Here is an 18,092-nt window from a genome sequence, read left to right on the forward strand (position 1 = left end):
TCAGAAATTCTTAATTTACCACCAGTCCTTCCAGTTATGTTGCCCGCTCAAGACATGGCTTGACCACTCTGTCAGTTGCTTGGAGAAATATTGAAAAGGCACTGATATTTCCACTCAAACTTTAAAACGTTCTATTTTCTGCTATAACCATTAATCAATGCATTATGTTTTGGACCTATTACTTCACAACACAATCAGGAACTTCAGAATGGTTGAAAAAAAAATAACTGGAAATGGCACGTGAACACCCCCCTGTGGCAGAACAGGGATATTACGTCAGGGAATAAGCCATACAGGGGCGAGTGGAGAGGGGCGAGTCATCTGGGAAATACATTGGAATCAGTAGCTTGGTCCTGGAGAGGGGTGAGTCATCTGGGGAATACATTGGAATCAGTAGCTTGGTCCTGGAGAGGGGCGAGTCATCTGGGAAATACATTTGAATCAGAAGGTCTCATCAGCTTCCAAGAAATGTGTGACCGGGTCCGGATGTTACTCTTTCTTTTCATATCAACTAAGGACAGCACTCCGTGCTTACGCTGTTCCATAAAACACTTAAACACTGTGGCTCCACGGTATGAAGGCCAGTGTGAGTCTGTAATGATCAAACGCTTGTTCTTTTTAGCTTCATTTTAATTTGTAGCGACGACACATTCACTAAAAACACAATGAAAGATGCTGTTGGATTTTCACAATGTTGACCAAGCAAATAGCTTTTCAACTGAGATATTTTCCTTAAGGCCTACAGAGTGAAAACATCACACATTTCCTGAAATAGCCAAAATAACTAAATGCATATTATTTTCCCCCCTATAAGAGAAGTTTGGAATTGTTTTCCAGAAGATTATTATTAATTTATTTATAATAATAAACCAGGTTCTGGGAGGTTCATATTGTCAAGGCCTTTCAGAACAATGTACTGGGAGGTTCATATCATCATGGCTTTTCAGAACAATGTACTGGGAGGTTCATAATATCATTCAATTAATGCCACTTGCATCATCGGAAGTCAAAGGCACAACTCGACTGCTCTGGTGGGAATATGAGGTAACCATAGCAATGCACTGTTTACTCTAAAGTAAAACAAACAACAGTATTACATCAGTAGATTCTATGATACAATAATGAATTATTCAGGTATAAACTCGGGTATCGTCATTTCTGATCATGGTAATTAGGACTTCTAGGGAGCATGTGTGCTGCTAACGGCTAAGTTAACTAAGATGTTTCAGAGGGGCACGAATAGTAAATATTTTCACAAAAAAAAAAGTTGGACGACACCGGAATAAAGCTACGCGTATGTATTTGTGCGTAGTGTATTTGTGTGTAATGAGTGGTCTATTTGTGTGTAATGAGTGTGGTGTGAGTGCATAAAGTCTTCTAGGCAGGTGAGGTTTGTCTAATTTTTCAACAGTTTAGGATCCCTTAGTGTCCCGGATCATGGCCTCCATCATAGCCCACTGTTCTTTAGTCACCTGGAAGACACAGACAGACACAGACACGATTTAGAGATATCTTATCTGGGTCATGTATTAACATGTGATTTAGAGATATCTTATCTGGGTCATGTATTAACATGTGATTTAGAGATATCTTATCTGGATCATGTATTAACATGTGATTTAGAGATATCTTATCTGGATCATGTATCAACATGTGATTTAGAGATATCTTATCTGGATCATGTATTAACATGTGATTTAGAGATATCTTATCTGGATCATGTATTAACATGTGATTTAGAGATATCTTATCTGGGTCATGTATTAACATGTGATTTAGAGATATCTTATCTGGATCATGTATTAACATGTGATTTAGAGATATCTTATCTGGATCATGTATTAACATGTGATTTAGAGATATCTTATCTGGATCATGTATCAACATGTGATTTAGAGATATCTTATCTGGGTCATGTATTAACATGTGATTTAGAGATATCTTATCTGGATCATGTATTAACATGTGATTTAGAGATATCTTATCTGGATCATGTATCAACATGTGATTTAGAGATATCTTATCTGGGTCATGTATTAACATGTGATTTAGAGATATCTTATCTGGATCATGTATCAACATGTGATTTAGAGATATCTTATCTGGGTCATGTATCAACATGTGATTTAGAGATATCTTATCTGAGTCATGTATCAACATGTGATTTAGAGATATCGTATCTGGATCATGTATTAACATGTGATTTAGAAATATCGTATCTGGATCATCTGATTGTTTCATTATCCAGATTGCATGTTAACACCAGGTGTGAATGGGGTCAGTGTACTGGTACATCACACCATGACAACCATAACTAATGATACATTATGGCAAAAATGGCAAGCAGTGTATAATTATTGTTATGGATGCTTCAACCTAGGAGCAATTCAAAGTGTCCATGTACCTCTCTGGTGTTCTACTGTACCTATCTGTTCTACTGTACATATTTGATGTTCTACTGTACCTCTGTTCTACTGTACCTCTCTGTTCTACTGTACATCTATGAGGTTCTACTGTACATCTATGAGGTTCTACTGTACATATATGTGGTATTTTTCTAACAGTGCGTTTCTCTGATTGATGAACTTACTTTTGTCAGCTCGTTGAACTCCCCGGCCATAGAGACATACTCCCCCCCGTCCATCCGGATTACCTGGGGGGGGGGGGGGGGGGGGGGGGGGGGGGAGAGAGAGAGAGAGAGACACACACACACACACACAGAATTAATTCAACTATATAAGCTCTACTATCAACATTCCATCCAATAAAAAAAAGTAGCTGGACAAGAGTTATCATGTGAAGGAACAACAGACACTGTATCTATTTCAAATTCATCACACTGTAACCACCATTTACACTATCAATCTGGGTCACACACACACGCACACACACGCAACCTACCGCTCCTGACACCCAGGTGGCGTAGTGGCTGCAGAGGTAGGCTGCCAGGTTGGCGATCTCTCCAGGAGTCCCCAGTCTGCCTGTGGGGATTCTGCCGATCATGGCTTTCTCAAACATCCCAGTCGGGTCCAGGCGACTGAACGCACCCTGGAACAAACAAGCCGTTCAGAAAGGTTGATCAAACCACCTGCATCAAGAACTTCACTAGCGACCCGGACTGTCCGGACACCACCATCATCTCCTATATATACCATCTGGTCACATGATGAACGTATGACGGACGTGTCAGTTTGCTGTACCTTGGTCCTGATTGGCCCAGGCTGGATGATGTTGAACCTCAGGCCGTACCTCCCCCACTCAGCCGCCAGAGACCTGAGAGCCGACAGGACGGTTGATTCATTAACCCTTTCACTACCACACTACCAAAGGGTTAACCCTTTCACTGTGACAATACAGAAGGTTAACCCTTTCACCACCACACTACCAAAGGGTTAACCCTTTCAAAACCACACTACAGAAGGTTAAGGACATGAATTTAAAGGTTAGGTTGAACTTTATTTCTCTCTAGATGATACATTGGTCTCGTCAATCAGTGAGATTTTATGGTCGTCAATACTGAGTCCTGGGCTCCAAATCATTCTTGGTGCCCTTCTTTTTTCATAAAGATTTACCGTTACTGTTAAATTATTGTCTGTAGATTCTCCGCTGCCATATGCTTCCATTGCAGATTAGATTCTCCGCTGCCATAGGCTTCCATTGCATCTCAAAATGTGTCTGAACCACCAAATAAACCCATGAATGCTCCTTAAACCACAATCCATGTTGGTAATGTTGTTGTTCCTACATAACAACCTAAACAACCTTCCTCTCCACTAAGCTCCCACTCAATTTAAAATCTGCAAGCACTCTACGGACCTTTAAATTAAGGCCATGCTCAAAATCCACCTTTTCGCCATAAACAATCCATGAGCTAGTTTTGTATTGTAGTATGACTGGTGTATTATGTCTGTCCATTCTCTATCTGCTTGGTTGGCCTGCATGTATTTTTTCTGTTTTCGTATTGTTCCTGTCTTTTTTGTTTCTCTTTCTTTCCCGGGCTGCGCCCCGGGCCGATGTAACTATTGGTTGGTTGAGGGGCGCAATATAAATAAATGTATCATATCATAATACATGTGATTAGGCCTGCCGCAATAAGCAATAAATCGATTAATCGGCGCAATAATTAAAATGAATGCAATGATTTTGACAGGCGCGATTAATTGCTATTTGCGCGTTTGTTTTAATGAGGCGGAACCAGTACCCCTTGTCAGTCACTCTCCGTGTGGGGGGCCGCTGGCCTTACTACAGAGTACAGCACGGGAGCTCCGTGGGGCACTAGCAACGCCACATAGCTTAACTACATTTCTCAATAGTGTTGCTCCTTTTAACCAAGTAGTGTTCTTTGTAGTGTAACGTTAGCTATTTTTAGACCCAAGTAGTTACTCGCTACTGCCCGGAGAAACTGGACTGCTAAATAAAGATTAAAGATCTAGCGTTGATGCTATCAACATTAGCTAAATAGCTAACAAACGAAATACAACGTATAGCATAGCTAGCTACAACACAGAATAACGTTAATACAATTACATGCATCATTGTTTACAATGAACGGGTGGGGCTAGTCAAAGGACTGGACACGGGGACAAGTTAAACATGAATTAATTTATTATAACAGGTAGTTTCGAGTCGTGCCTACGCACCACAAGGGCTACTATTCTATTATATACGGCTTTGGCGCTTCCTCCTCATCGTTGATTGCCTGTAGTAGCTGCATCTAACGTTAGTAGCTAACGTTAAAACTAACCTAAAGTTAGTTGTTCACCAACAATCTCAACATTTGTTTTATCATTAGCTCAAAAACACAGAACCGGACGAGACAAGTTGTCCGCTCAATACGTTCTGCTAGGATAATAACAACAATACTTCCGCTCCGGACCGGTGGGTGGGTTTCAAAATAAAAGTCTAAAACACCGGAAAAGATGTTTATTTTGTACAGCGTTTTCCTCCACGAGTACTCGAGTACATCATGTGATCAATCGATCTGGATTATTTTTGCCCATCCCTAGTTTATCCTGTGCTGAAGTCTCCATTCCAATAGAGATAGTATATATTTTGGTGTTTATTTGATTATTGTTTCACTGCCTTTTTATTTATTACGTTTCCACAGTTTTTTCCTCATACTTTATTAACATTTTGTACATGGTACCGCAAGGTACATTAATAATAAATGTACATGTTAAAAGGATGATACAAAAAGCCAGACAGAGGGCTTGTTTCCAGTTTCAGTTTGTTTTATAATAAACAATCAAACTGAGCATTTTTTTATTTAGGATATTTAAAATATCTTCCAATGTTAAATAAGGGTTTATTGCACTTTGAAACGGCTTCCTTGCATTATTATGCTATTATTATATTAGTAAAAATAAATAAAAAGGTTAATTGAAAACTTTTGGGAAATACATTTCTCAAAAAAAAAATCTCTCAAAACCGCAATAATATCGCTTATCGCAATATTTTCTGGGACAATTAATCGCCCAGCAAAATGTGTTATCGTGACAGGCCTACATGTGATTATTACATGTATTATATGATCCTCTCTACTATGTGTCTTTCTCATGTAGAGTCTCCACTACATGTGATTATTACATGTATGATCCTCTACTATGTGTCTTTCTCACGTGTAGTGTCTCCACTACATGTGATTATTACATGTATGATCCTCTACTATGTGTCTTTCTCACATGTAGTGTCTCCACTACATGTGATTATTACATGTATGATCCTCTACTATGTGTCTTCCTCACGTGTAGAGCATCTCCACTACATGTGATTATTACATGTATTATATGATCCTCTCCGTGTGATTGTGTGTGTTGTGCTCGTCTTCCTCACGTGTAGAGTGTCTCCACTACATGTGATTATTACATGTATGATATGATCCTCTCTGTGTGATTGTTTGTGTTGTGCTCGTCTTCCTCACGTGTAGAGCGTCTCCACCCCCGACTTGGCCGCTGCGCTGGGAACCACGAAGCCGGAGCCCGACTCAGCGTAGATGGTGGTGATGGCCAGGAAAGCAGCTCCTGAGTCATATAGAATAGAGATCTGTCACACTGGGTTAGGAAACCTTGGTCACTCATTTGTAACAGGTTTACCTTGGACTCATTCACGTCAGCCCTGGTAGAGTAGAGATAGTGGATAGTAGTCGAAACTGGCCACCGTAAATGTCCAAACCCCCCACCCCCACCCCCTCCTAATAGACAGTCTCCTCCCCACCGTGTGTATATTTCTCTCCCACCCACCCACCCCCTCCTAATGTACAGTCCCCTCCCCATCATATGTATATACTCTGTCAGGATCTAGGGGTAACAGTACTGTATATTTGAATACTGTATATGTCACAAATGTATCAGTACTAAATACCTGTATGTCCCTCCCTATGCCATAATGTCATGTATGTTGTGTATGTCATAAATGTCAATATGAATTGAAAATGGGGGACCCTGATGGAAACAAGACAAACGTCTTTCTCAGGTCTGCATCCCCTTAACAATTGTGTGTATTGAGCCGTACTGTATTGTACCCATTCTGCAATCTGTTAAATAAAGTTTTCATTCATTCATTCATTCATAGATTGTTATATAATGAGTGACCATAAGGCTACATGGATCACAACACTGAGATAAAACGTTGGTTTGTTTTTATTGTTTACAGGCGCTGATGATGCATCCGTCGGTTCCCTAAAGTCCATCCTTTTGTCTGTTAAAAGAATCATAAACACTGTCCAACAAACGGAGTCTCCTCATTAACCCTTTCACTACCTCACTACAGACGGTTATAACCCTTTCACTACCACACTAGACGGTTAACCCTTTCACTACCACACTACAGACGTTTAACCGGCTGTAGCGTGGTAGTACTGTGAAAGGGTTAACCTTCTGTAGTGTGGTTGTGAAAGGGTTAAAGATAGACGGAGAGACACAAGGGATTAATGTAGCTCTGAGGTCTAAGGAGGCTTTGTGACATGAATTATTATTATTATGTTTAAGGTCATGGTTGGAATGTCATTATGGTGATGTGTAGTACATACACAGTTCAGTGAAATTATTAAAGAAGATATATTATTAAGGCCTTATATTTTTGGGATATGGGTGAGGTCATGAGCATAATAAATCAGTGTTATTATTTAGGTTAGTGTTCCTTTAAGAGAAAAAAGACTCCTGTAGAACTCACCTTTCTCAGCCTTGATGAGCCTCTTGCCCAGATCCAGGGTGACGTAGGCGGTGCCGTTCAGCACGATGTCCGTGATGGTCCTCCAGGCGTTGGGGGAGAGCTTCTCTGACGGAGAGACGAAGTTACCTGCTGCGTTGTTGATGACCACCTGTGGAGGAGGGAGGGAGAGCAGGGTGAGAGAACAGCTGCGTTGTAGAGGAGGGAGGGAGAGCAGGATGAGAGAACAGCTGTGTTGTAGAGGAGGGAGGGAGAGCAGGATGAGAGAACAGCTGCGTTGTAGAGGAGGGAGGGAGAGCAGGATGAGAGAACAGCTGCGTTGTTGATGATCACCTGTAGAGGAGGGAGGGAGAGCAGGATGAGAGAACAGCTGCGTTGTTGATGACCACCTGTAGAGGAGGGAGGGAGAGCAGGATGAGAGAACAGCTGCGTTGTAGAGGAGGGAGGGAGAGCAGGATGAGAGAACAGCTGCGTTGTAGAGGAGGGAGGGAGAGCAGGATGAGAGAACAGCTGCGTTGTAGAGGAGGGAGGGAGAGCAGGATGAGAGAACAGCTGCGTTGTAGAGGAGGGAGGGAGAGCAGGGTGAGAGAACAGCTGCGTTGTTGATGATCACCTGTAGAGGAGGGAGGGAGAGCAGGATGAGAGAACAGCTGTGTTGTTGATGACCACCTGTGGAGGAGGGAGGGAGAGCAGGATGAGAGAACAGCTGCGTTGTAGAGGAGGGAGGGAGAGCAGGATGAGAGAACAGCTGTGTTGTAGAGGAGGGAGGGAGAGCAGGATGAGAGAACAGCTGCGTTGTAGAGGAGGGAGGGAGAGCAGGATGAGAGAACAGCTGCGTTGTTGATGATCACCTGTAGAGGAGGGAGGGAGAGCAGGATGAGAGAACAGCTGCGTTGTTGATGACCACCTGTAGAGGAGGGAGGGAGAGCAGGATGAGAGAACAGCTGCGTTGTAGAGGAGGGAGGGAGAGCAGGATGAGAGAACAGCTGCGTTGTAGAGGAGGGAGGGAGAGCAGGATGAGAGAACAGCTGCGTTGTAGAGGAGGGAGGGAGAGCAGGATGAGAGAACAGCTGCGTTGTAGAGGAGGGAGGGAGAGCAGGGTGAGAGAACAGCTGCGTTGTTGATGATCACCTGTAGAGGAGGGAGGGAGAGCAGGATGAGAGAACAGCTGTGTTGTTGATGACCACCTGTGGAGGAGGGAGGGAGAGCAGGATGAGAGAACAGCTGCGTTGTAGAGGAGGGAGGGAGAGCAGGATGAGAGAACAGCTGCGTTGTAGAGGAGGGAGGGAGAGCAGGATGAGAGAACAGCTGCGTTGTAGAGGAGGGAGGGAGAGCAGGGTGAGAGAACAGCTGCGTTGTTGATGATCACCTGTAGAGGAGGGAGGGAGAGCAGGATGAGAGAACAGCTGCGTTGTTGATGACCACCTGTAGAGGAGGGAGGGAGAGCAGGATGAGAGAACAGCTGCGTTGTAGAGGAGGGAGGGAGAGCAGGATGAGAGAACAGCTGCATTGTAGAGGAGGGAGGGAGAGCAGGATGAGAACAGCTGCGTTGTAGAGGAGGGAGGGAGAGCAGGATGAGAGAACAGCTGTGTTGTTGATGACCACCTGTAGAGGAGGGAGGGAGAGCAGGATGAGAGAACAGCTGTGTTGTTGATGACCACCTGTAGAGGAGGGAGGGAGAGCAGGATGAGAGAACAGCTGCGTTGTTGATGACCACATGTAGAGGAGGGAGGGAGAGCAGCATGAGAGAACAGCTGCGTTGTTGATGACCACATGTAGAGGAGGGAGGGAGAGCAGCATGAGAGAACAGCTGCGTTGTTGATGACCACCTGTAGAGGAGGGAGGGAGAGCAGGATGAGAGAACAGCTGCGTTGTTGATGACCACCTGTAGAGGAGGGAGGGAGAGCAGGATGAGAGAACAGCTGCGTTGTTGATGACCACCTGTAGAGGAGGGAGGGAGAGCAGGATGAGAGAACAGCTGCGTTGTAGAGGAGGGAGGGAGAGCAGGATGAGAGAACAGCTGCGTTGTATAGAATAGAATAGAATAGAATAGAAATACTTTATTCATCCCGAGGGAAATTTGGCACTACAAAATCGCTCACAGTAAACATTTACGTAGACAAAAACAAAAGTCACGGATAAGAATAAAAATAAGCCTAAGAATAAAATACGGTCCGGGATATACATTTCCTAATGTTACATTCTAATATAAAATATACAGTAGAAATATACAGTAAGTGTAAATTTGTACTATGTCGGTTTAAAAGTAAAGTTCCAGGAAGATAGTACTGTCACCCTGTGCTCAGTGATGCATTATAAAGTCTGATGGCTGTCGGAATGAAGGACTTCCTGTGCCATTCAGTGCTACATCTTGGGAGTCTTTAGTCTAGCACTGAACGTGCTCCTTAAGCTGTGGACTATCATGCAATGATGTAACTAGAGACTGTATCCTCCAACACTTGGTGGTTGGCATTATGTAACTATAGATTGTATCCAACACTATAGACTGAATCCAACACTTGGTGGCATGTCTTGAGAAAGGTCACTGTTGTGAAGGATCAGATTAAACCGAATATATATATTTATTTATGGATATATATTTAATAGTATTTGTATATCGTTTGATATCCCTTGTATATTCGTTGTACATATACACTGAATATCCCTTTAGTCTACTACAGCCCATAATAGTTCATTCTCTCATTGGACAAGAACCTGGCGCCAGCAGACAAGCCCCTTGAGTCAAGTTCAATAGTGCCGACGAACATGTCCCAACTAGCCCCGGTTCCGCGTAGGAATACGGCTACCGAAATACGAATGGTACTATTTGTTCACCGTGCATATAAATATGGCGCAAGTAAAGTAGAACTTTCTTTTTAGTCCATTAGTCCTTTACCCTCCAACCTAGTAACAGACGTGAAGCCTCACCCACGACCCACGTGTGGTGCAGTATGGCCTATTTGGCCCCAGAATAGGCATTGAGACCTCGTGTAAATTCATAGCTGAATTGTCATAGTTTGGCACTGTACCGTCGAGTGGGACGTATTTCTATTAAGTTAATAATAGTCTATTATGTATGGTGCATCGTTCGGTTAGAGTTCTAAAGTGAGCAGCACCACCATCGTTTCCTCGCGTTATCTAGAGTCTTAACCAGGCTGGGCAGACCACGCGTGGTGCTTTCATCCGAGGAGTTCTGGGCGAGGAGGAGTGGACCTGCACATTGGATTACCTACCCGGACGACTGCTGAGCCTATACGGCATGGAATATCTATTTGCTTTGGGTGCTTTGATTTGTGGAGCGGATAAAAGCCAACGCCGGTGAGTGTTGGAATTACCCCCGAGAGGAGCCCAGGTGAGACGGCGCTCTACCCAGACCGAGGCCGCCTCGCTTCTCCTTCGTTGTGGACCTACAGCCTACAGCTACCGTCTACAAGAGGGCCCAAGTGTATTCATCTGTGGATCAAGATCCTGCGGGCACTGTGTTCTGTACCTGAATTCTCCCCAGGAATCGTTGGCCAGATGGGATGCAGCTGACGGCTCTCCAAACCCCCCCCCCCCCCCCTACTGACTTACAACCAGCAGGACCCCTTTAGTATCCCGCTATAATCCTTAAGTACCATCGCTATAGTTCCCTAAAGAACCAGGTTGTATACTTGCTTCCTGCGTAACCAGAGATTGGACATTCAGTGTTGATTTGCCTACGAATACTCATTTGCCTTACAAGTGCATTCAAATCATAAATGTAATTAAGTGAATGTTGTATATACCTTTTGCTATATTAAACCTTCGACTGTTATATTTGTGTGGACCTGATTTCATATGTGGGAAAGTGTTCATCATACTTAGATATCGTGTACTGTATGGCCAGAAGTTAAAGTACATCAAGCGGTAGTGGTTTAATGATACCATACTTATCAATACAGTCAGGGAATTGTACCCCTCAGTTACAGTCACTGTAACCAAAACATCCACTTCTCAATAAATCAATGACCCGCTTTCGCTGTTGGGGTATGTAGGGTGAGTTTAGGGGTGTGAGAAGTCTGTTCAACTCTCCTCAGAAATACTGCCCTTTGTCCAAATCAAGCTTCCAAGCTGCACCCTTTCTTAGCTTGTGATTGGAGGGTCAAGAAAATACCAGGAAATAATTATTAGTTTGACCGAGGAAAGCAAGAGTTGCGATTGGAGGGTCTAAGAAAAGGGGGCAGAGCTTGGGATAGGTTGTTTCATCAGTAGTGCTGCTGCCTTTCATGTTGGTTCAACACCTGGTTGAGGTGCAGCTTTTATACGTGTGTATAATACCTATAAGAGTACTCTGTGGTGTGTATAATACCTACAGTAGTACAACTCTAACAGTACTCTGTGGTGTGTATAATACCTACAGTAGTACAACTCTAACAGTCCTTGCTGGTGTATATAATACCTAGTACAACGTTAACAGCACTTGGTGGTGTGTATAATACCTAGTACAACTATAACAGTCCTTGCTGGTGTGTATAATACCTAGTACAACTCTAACAGCACTTGGTGATGTGTATAATACCTAGTACAACTCTAAAAGCACTTGGTGGTGTGTATAATACCTAGTACAACTCTAAAAGCACTTGGTGGTGTGTATAATACCTAGTACAACTCTAACAGCACTTGGTGATGTGTATAATACCTACAGTAGTACAACTCTAACAGCACTTGGTGGTGTGTATAATACCTAGTACAACTCTAAAAGCACTTGGTGGTGTGTATACTACCTAGTACAACTCTAACAGCACTTGGTGGTGTGTATAATACCTAGTACAACTCTAACAGCACTTGGTGGTGTGTATAATACCTAGTACAACTCTAACAGCACTTGGTGGTGTGTATAATACCTAGTACAACTCTAACAGCACTTGGTGGTGTGTATAATACCTAGTACAACTCTAACAGCACTTGGTGGTGTGTATAATACCTAGTACAACTCTAACAGCACTTGGTGGTGTGTATAATACCTAGTACAACTCTAACAGCACTTGGTGGTGTGTATAATACCTAGTACAACTCTAACAGCACTTGGTGGTGTGTATAATAGTACAACTCTAACAGCACTTGGTGGTGTGTATAATACCTAGTACAACTCTAACAGCACTTGGTGGTGTGTATACAGGGACCATATCCACTTAGATACCCTGGTCTCTCTCTGCGAATTTAAAATCTGTATTACATAACTTCCTACAAGAAGAATGTCGCTGCTTTCTGTAGTCGGGTCCCAACTGCAAAACTGCAAAATTACTGTATTACCCTGTATTTTACTGTCATACACTTTTACACTTTTATAATAATAATAATGTAGACTATTCTGTTTTGTGTTTACATGTGATGTATTGTATATTGTATACATGCACTTTTATTATGTTCTTGTGTGATGTACCGCACATTTTTATTGCTGTCTGATATATTGCAAATGTTATTGCTGTCATCTTGGCCAGGTTGGTGGTGTGTATAGTACCTAGTACAACTCTAAAAGCACTTGGTGGTGTGTATAGTACCTAGTACAACTCTAAAAGCACTTGGTGGTGTGTATAATACCCAGTACCTACATCAGGGAGACCAGCCACCTCCACCAGTTGGTCCATACAAGCCTCCACAGCCTTGGGGTCTCTCACGTCACACTGGATGGCATGAACCTGCAGACAGGAGATGATCATTGACTTTCAGATTGTAATCTGGTAAAACTGTCTGGGAGCGGCTGGGTAGTGTAGAGGTCTAAGCACTCTCCTACCACCGCAGAGACTCTGGGTTTGTATCCAGCTGTCAGCGGTACCTCCGGCTTGGTCAGTCGTCCCTACGAACACAATTGGCAGTGTTCGCGGGTGGGAAGCCGGTGGGGTATGAGTCCTGGTCATTGCAAACACTGCCCCCTACTGGTCGGTCGGGGCACCTGTTCAGTATCTGGGGGAGATAGCGTGAACCTCTGTACGTGTTAGGTTCTCCCAGTGAAACTCACTGTCCGGTGAAAAGAAGCGGCTGGCTACTCCACATGTATTGGAGGAGGCATGCGATAGTCTCCACCCTCCCCAGACCTGCTGTAAATCCATCCAGCACACAGGAAGTGATTGGTTTTACTAGGGTAGCAAACTTTTTGGAATAAAAGGTGGAAACTTTCCATGGGAATTAATGGAAATATATTGGAATCAACAGGAATCAAATGGAAATATGGAAGTTATTTGCACAGGCTGTATTTATCATGTCATAATACAGATAGCATTATCTTTTACTACTTTAAATTACATGGTTTTCAAATTACTGTGGTAAAAAAGGCAAAACAGCAAAGTACAGAGTATCGGGGAAGATACTCCACTCCTTCTATTCCGGGGCTGTACAGAACATTCTGACTGGAAACATCACTGCCTGGTTTGGAAACAGCACGGCACAGGACAGGAAGGCCCTTCAGAGAGTGGTGCGCTCAGCAGAGCGTACTACAGGTATTGCACTACCACCCCTGCAGGACTTATATAACAGGAGTTGCAAATCCAGAGCCTGCAGAATAATGAAAGACCCACACCACCCCAACAACAGCCTGTTCAAGCTGCTGCGGTCAGGCAAGCGCCTACGGTCACACGCTGCAAGAACAGAGAGACTACGGCTCAGCTTCTTCCCCCAGGCCATCAGAACACTGAACTCTCCCCACACAAATACATATGAGCACACACACACCACACATGCTGCAATTGCTCACACTCAAACGGTCACTTTAAAACTAAATAGAAAGGACACGAGAAAAATAAAGGAAAGAACCGATGTGGTTCTTGTATAGTATAGTTTAGATATAGCAAGTATAGCATAGGGATATAGAGTTAAAACTGTATATTGTATAGTAGTGTACATAGGACCCAGTGCCTTAAATCCATATCTAACAATCTCAGGAATTTAGCATGTCCATTTTATCATTCCCTTTTTATGTATATTTTATTACCTGTTTTTTACCTGTCTATTTATTATTAGTATTATTGCACAATCGAAGCGGGCATGGCCACCCTCATTTCACTGTATGCCCTGGTATGTATGTGACAAATAAAACTCAAAAACCGACTAAACATTTTGTCAAAGTGAGAAAATCTGTCTTTAGGAAAGTGTGTCAGGTTTGTATTTACTAGCAGAACAGAACAGAATACCTTGTTCCCAGTCTGGCTGGAGATCTCCTCCGCTGTCTTCTGCAGGACCTCCAGTTTTCTAGAGGCAACATGAGGGGGGGGCAATAATTTGTCAAAAGAAGTATAAAATCTGCTGCTTAAAACACAGTAGAAGAAGAAGAAGAGGGAGGACAGCAGGATGAGCTCACAGAACAGTAGAAGAAGGAGTGTAGCTGTGGCCATTGTATGGTTTTCATAATTTATGTGTTCTTTAGGTTTGTGGGTCTGGTGTAATATTTGGGAATGTATTTATGTTGCATTTCTTATTTTCTTTGTTGTTTGATTTGCTACAATTTATAGTATATTCATTTTGACGTCTTGTATATATAGTGTCCCGTTGGGCTGCTCTCGTGTTTTATTTTTGGGACTGATTGCGGCACCTGCGAGCAAGCAGCAGGGATGGTCGGAGTTGCGCTCCGGTACAGGTTAATCCTTTTAGCTACTATGACTGTTGACAAGAACAGAAGAATGAAGATTCCCCTTTTTGTAGCATGCAGCCAACGAGGTATTTAGTGTTTGTTTGTATTTTGCTTTGTTGACGTGTTGTTTTTCATGCTGTGTATATTATTGTTTTGTGTCGACCTAACGTGGCTGTTTCTCTTTTAAGTTTTCACTGTGGATTGGAGGACCAAGCTTTCAATAAACCCGTAGAAAGAAACCACTTGTGTCTGCCTGTGCTTGGAGAGAATTACAGGGAGGACAGCAGGAGGAGCTCAGAGAACAGTAGAAGAAGAGGGACAGCAGGAGGAGCTCACAGAACAGTAGAAGAAGAGGAGGACAGCAGGAGGAGCTCACAGAACAGTAGAAGAAGAGGAGGAGGACAGCAGGAGGAGCTCACAGAACAGTAGAAGAAGAGGAGGAGCTCACAGAACAGTAGAAGAAGAGGAGGACAGCAGGAGGAGCTCACAGAACAGTAGAAGAAGAGGAGGAGGACAGCAGGAGGAGCTCACAGAACAGTAGAAGAAGAGGAGGAGGACAGCAGGAGGAGCTCACAGAACAGTAGAAGAAGAGGAGGACAGCAGGAGGAGCTCACAGAACAGTAGAAGAAGAGGAGGACAGATAGGAGGAGCTCAGAGAACAGTAGAAGAAGAGGAGGACAGGAGGAGCTCAGAGAACAGTAGAAGAAGAGGGGGACAGACAGGAGGAGCTCAGAGAACAGTAGAAGAGGAGGAGGACAGGAGGAGCTCACAGAACAGTAGAAGAAGAGGGACAGCAGGAGGAGCTCACAGAACAGTAGAAGAGGAGGAGGAGGACAGCAGGAGGAGCTCACAGAACAGTAGAAGAAGAGGAGGAGGACAGCAGGAGGAGCTCACAGAACAGTAGAAGAAGAGGAGGACAGACAGGAGGAGCTCAGAGAACAGTAGAAGAGGAGGAGGAGGACAGCAGGAGGAGCTCACAGAACAGTAGAAGAAGAGGGGGGACAGCAGGAGGAGCTCACAGAACAGTAGAAGAAGAGGAGGAGGACAGCAGGAGGAGCTCACAGAACAGTAGAAGAAGAGGGAGGACAGCAGGAGGAGCTCACAGAACAGTAGAAGAAGAGGGAGGACAGCAGGATGAGCTCGATTGTGGAGGGCTTTGAAGGTGAGTAGGAGGTTTTTGAAGTCGATCCGGTAGTGCACAGGGAGCCAGTGTAATTGAATGAGGACAGGGTGATGTGGTCGGATGAGTTGGTGCCGGTGATGATCCTGGCAGCAGAGTTTTGGATCATTTGGAGTCTGTTGAGGAGTTTGGTGGGAAGGCCGGTGAGGAGAGCGTTGCAGTAGTCGATCCGGGATGTGACGAATGAGTGGACCAGGGTTTCAGTGTTTGGTTGGGACAGAGATGGGTCTGTCCTGAGTCTGGAGATATTACGGAGGTGAAAGAAAGCAGACCGGGTGATGTTTTTGATGTGTGGTGCAAAGGAGAGGGAGCCGTCCAGAATGACACACTCACCCCTAGTGCAGACAGTGTGGTGGTCATGCCTCTAGCCCTCTACCCACCTGCTTGCTATGACACACTCACCCCTAGTGCAGACAGTGTGGTGGTCATGCCTCTAGCCCTCTACCCACCTGCTTGCTATGACACACTCGGCCCCTAGTGCAGACAGTGTGGTGATCATGCCTCTAGCCCTCTACCCACCTGCTTGCTATGACACACTCGGCCCCTAGTGCAGACAGTGTGGTGGTCATGCCTCTAGCCCTCTACCCACCTGCTTGCTATGACACTCACCCCTAGTGCAGACAGTGTGGTGGTCATGCCTCTAGCCCTCTACCCACCTGCTTGCTATGACACTCACCCCTAGTGCAGACAGTGTGGTGGTCATGCCTCTAGCCCTCTACCCACCTGCTTGCTATGACACACTCGGCCCCTAGTGCAGACAGTGTGGTGGTCATCCCTCTACCCAGACCAGTTCCTCCCCCGGTGATGAAGGCCACTTTGTTTTTGAAGGTGTCAGGGAGCAGCATGGATCCCTCGGAGGGAGGGAAGAACTTGGCCTGGGGAGGTCCTCCCTCCTGCTGACACAGGGCCCGGGTCCCATGGCTCAGCAGCTGAGAAGGTGGAATGTTTCATGCATGAGTAGAGTAGAGGCTACAGTGGTGCTTGTGTAAGTAAACAATCTGCATATGGCCAAAACATCCCAACATGTATTTTATGACAATGTAATGTTATACACTGTGATGTCATGGTTAGGGTTAGGTACCGTTCACATTTGAACCGATACCGGTACCGGTTCCTGGAATGCGGTATCTGTACCCACAACAGTACCGGTTCGGTACGTAACTCTCTTTCTGTAATAACAATGTTTTATTTCCGTTGTACATTTTTAATTTTTTTTAATACATTTGACATTTATTTTATTTATTAGACCAGTCAGACCAGACCAGAAATGCACTACAGTTGGCTTCAATTTCAGTAAAGTTGTAGGGGAAATTCCCCATAAAATAGTTTATTTCTATAATATTCAGCTCAATTTCACTCGTTTCACCTTAAATGGGCACTTCAAAAAAACGCATTATTTTGCACATAATCTCACACATATGCCTAGTCTATCAACTGTTCTGCACAGTTCTTGAGAGTTGTTGAGAGTTGATACGTGTTCTGGTTCAAGTTGTAAGCCCTGGAAACTCATGTGAATGTAATAATAACATGACTGCAGTGTCCCACAATGTCAGTCACTGTCAGTGGACCAACTAAATAAATTTCACTTCACGTCGTCACAAATTCAATTACATTGATGCTCTGATTATCATCTCAGAGGGAAAGTTGCCTATGTTTGATGCACAATGTCAATTCTGGGTGGATTTGGATGTTCGCGTCAGTGTTTTGTTTGCTAACAACACAGTTTAAATAAGACTATCATAACCCAGTTTAACGATACTATATCCTGTAACATTACATTAAAGTTGCACAAAATATCTCTTACCCGTGTTTGTATGAGAAACCTAAACGGTAAGAATAAATCCCTCTTAGCTAAAGAAAGGCGCCCTGCTAAACAAGCCATGCTGACACTTATAACCTTTTCCCCAGTTTCCAAGAGTAGGGTATATCTGCAGAGCCGCAAGCCCCATAGATATATATAGAACACTAGATAGCTTACCCGCGCTGCCGGCCAATGGAGAGCGACGTCACTGAGCCGCCGCCATCTTACCCCAGTCAGCCTTGAGTGAGAGTGTGAGCTGCACAGACAAAAATACTCATAACTCGCTGAAATATTGACGGATTTACAAACGGTTTGGTTTATTACAAGCATTATTAACGTGGCTATGATTCAAGCGGTTT

At 44.0% G+C, this 18,092-nt stretch overlaps 1 protein-coding gene across 1 annotated transcript; it reads right to left on the reverse strand.

Annotated features, from left to right (window-relative positions):
* Positions 1 to 623: 623 nt before the first annotated feature.
* Positions 624 to 17,840, reverse strand: decr1 (2,4-dienoyl CoA reductase 1, mitochondrial). Its single transcript, XM_084336088.1, has 10 exons — positions 17,737 to 17,840; positions 16,656 to 16,861; positions 14,316 to 14,373; positions 12,741 to 12,827; positions 7,171 to 7,318; positions 5,921 to 6,020; positions 3,201 to 3,273; positions 2,902 to 3,048; positions 2,591 to 2,653; positions 624 to 1,472 (listed from the first exon to the last, which is right to left on the reverse strand). Exons 1-10 carry the CDS (start codon positions 17,812 to 17,814, stop codon positions 1,413 to 1,415), a joined length of 1,020 nt encoding a protein of 339 aa, XP_084192214.1. The 5' UTR covers positions 17,815 to 17,840; the 3' UTR covers positions 624 to 1,412.
* Between the last annotated feature and the right edge of the window lie 252 nt (positions 17,841 to 18,092).

This window comes from Notolepis coatsorum (assembly GCF_963971535.1).
Source record: "Notolepis coatsorum genome assembly, chromosome: 19".
Lineage (NCBI taxonomy): Eukaryota > Metazoa > Chordata > Actinopteri > Aulopiformes > Paralepididae > Notolepis > Notolepis coatsorum.

What these genes read in the sequence shown, in the direction of transcription:
- decr1 (XM_084336088.1), bottom strand. Translation starts at nt 17,814, where the DNA reads ATGGCTTGTTTAGCAGGGCGCCTTTCTTTAGCTAAGAGGGATTTATTC. An exon ending in CCACCTGGGTGTCAGGAGCG is followed by an intron (nt 2,654 to 2,901) that starts GTAGGTTGCGTG and finishes CCCCCCCCCCAG; the next exon opens with GTAATCCGGATGGACGGGGG. An exon ending in AGTTCAACGAGCTGACAAAA is followed by an intron (nt 1,473 to 2,590) that starts GTAAGTTCATCA and finishes TGTGTCTTCCAG; the next exon opens with GTGACTAAAGAACAGTGGGC.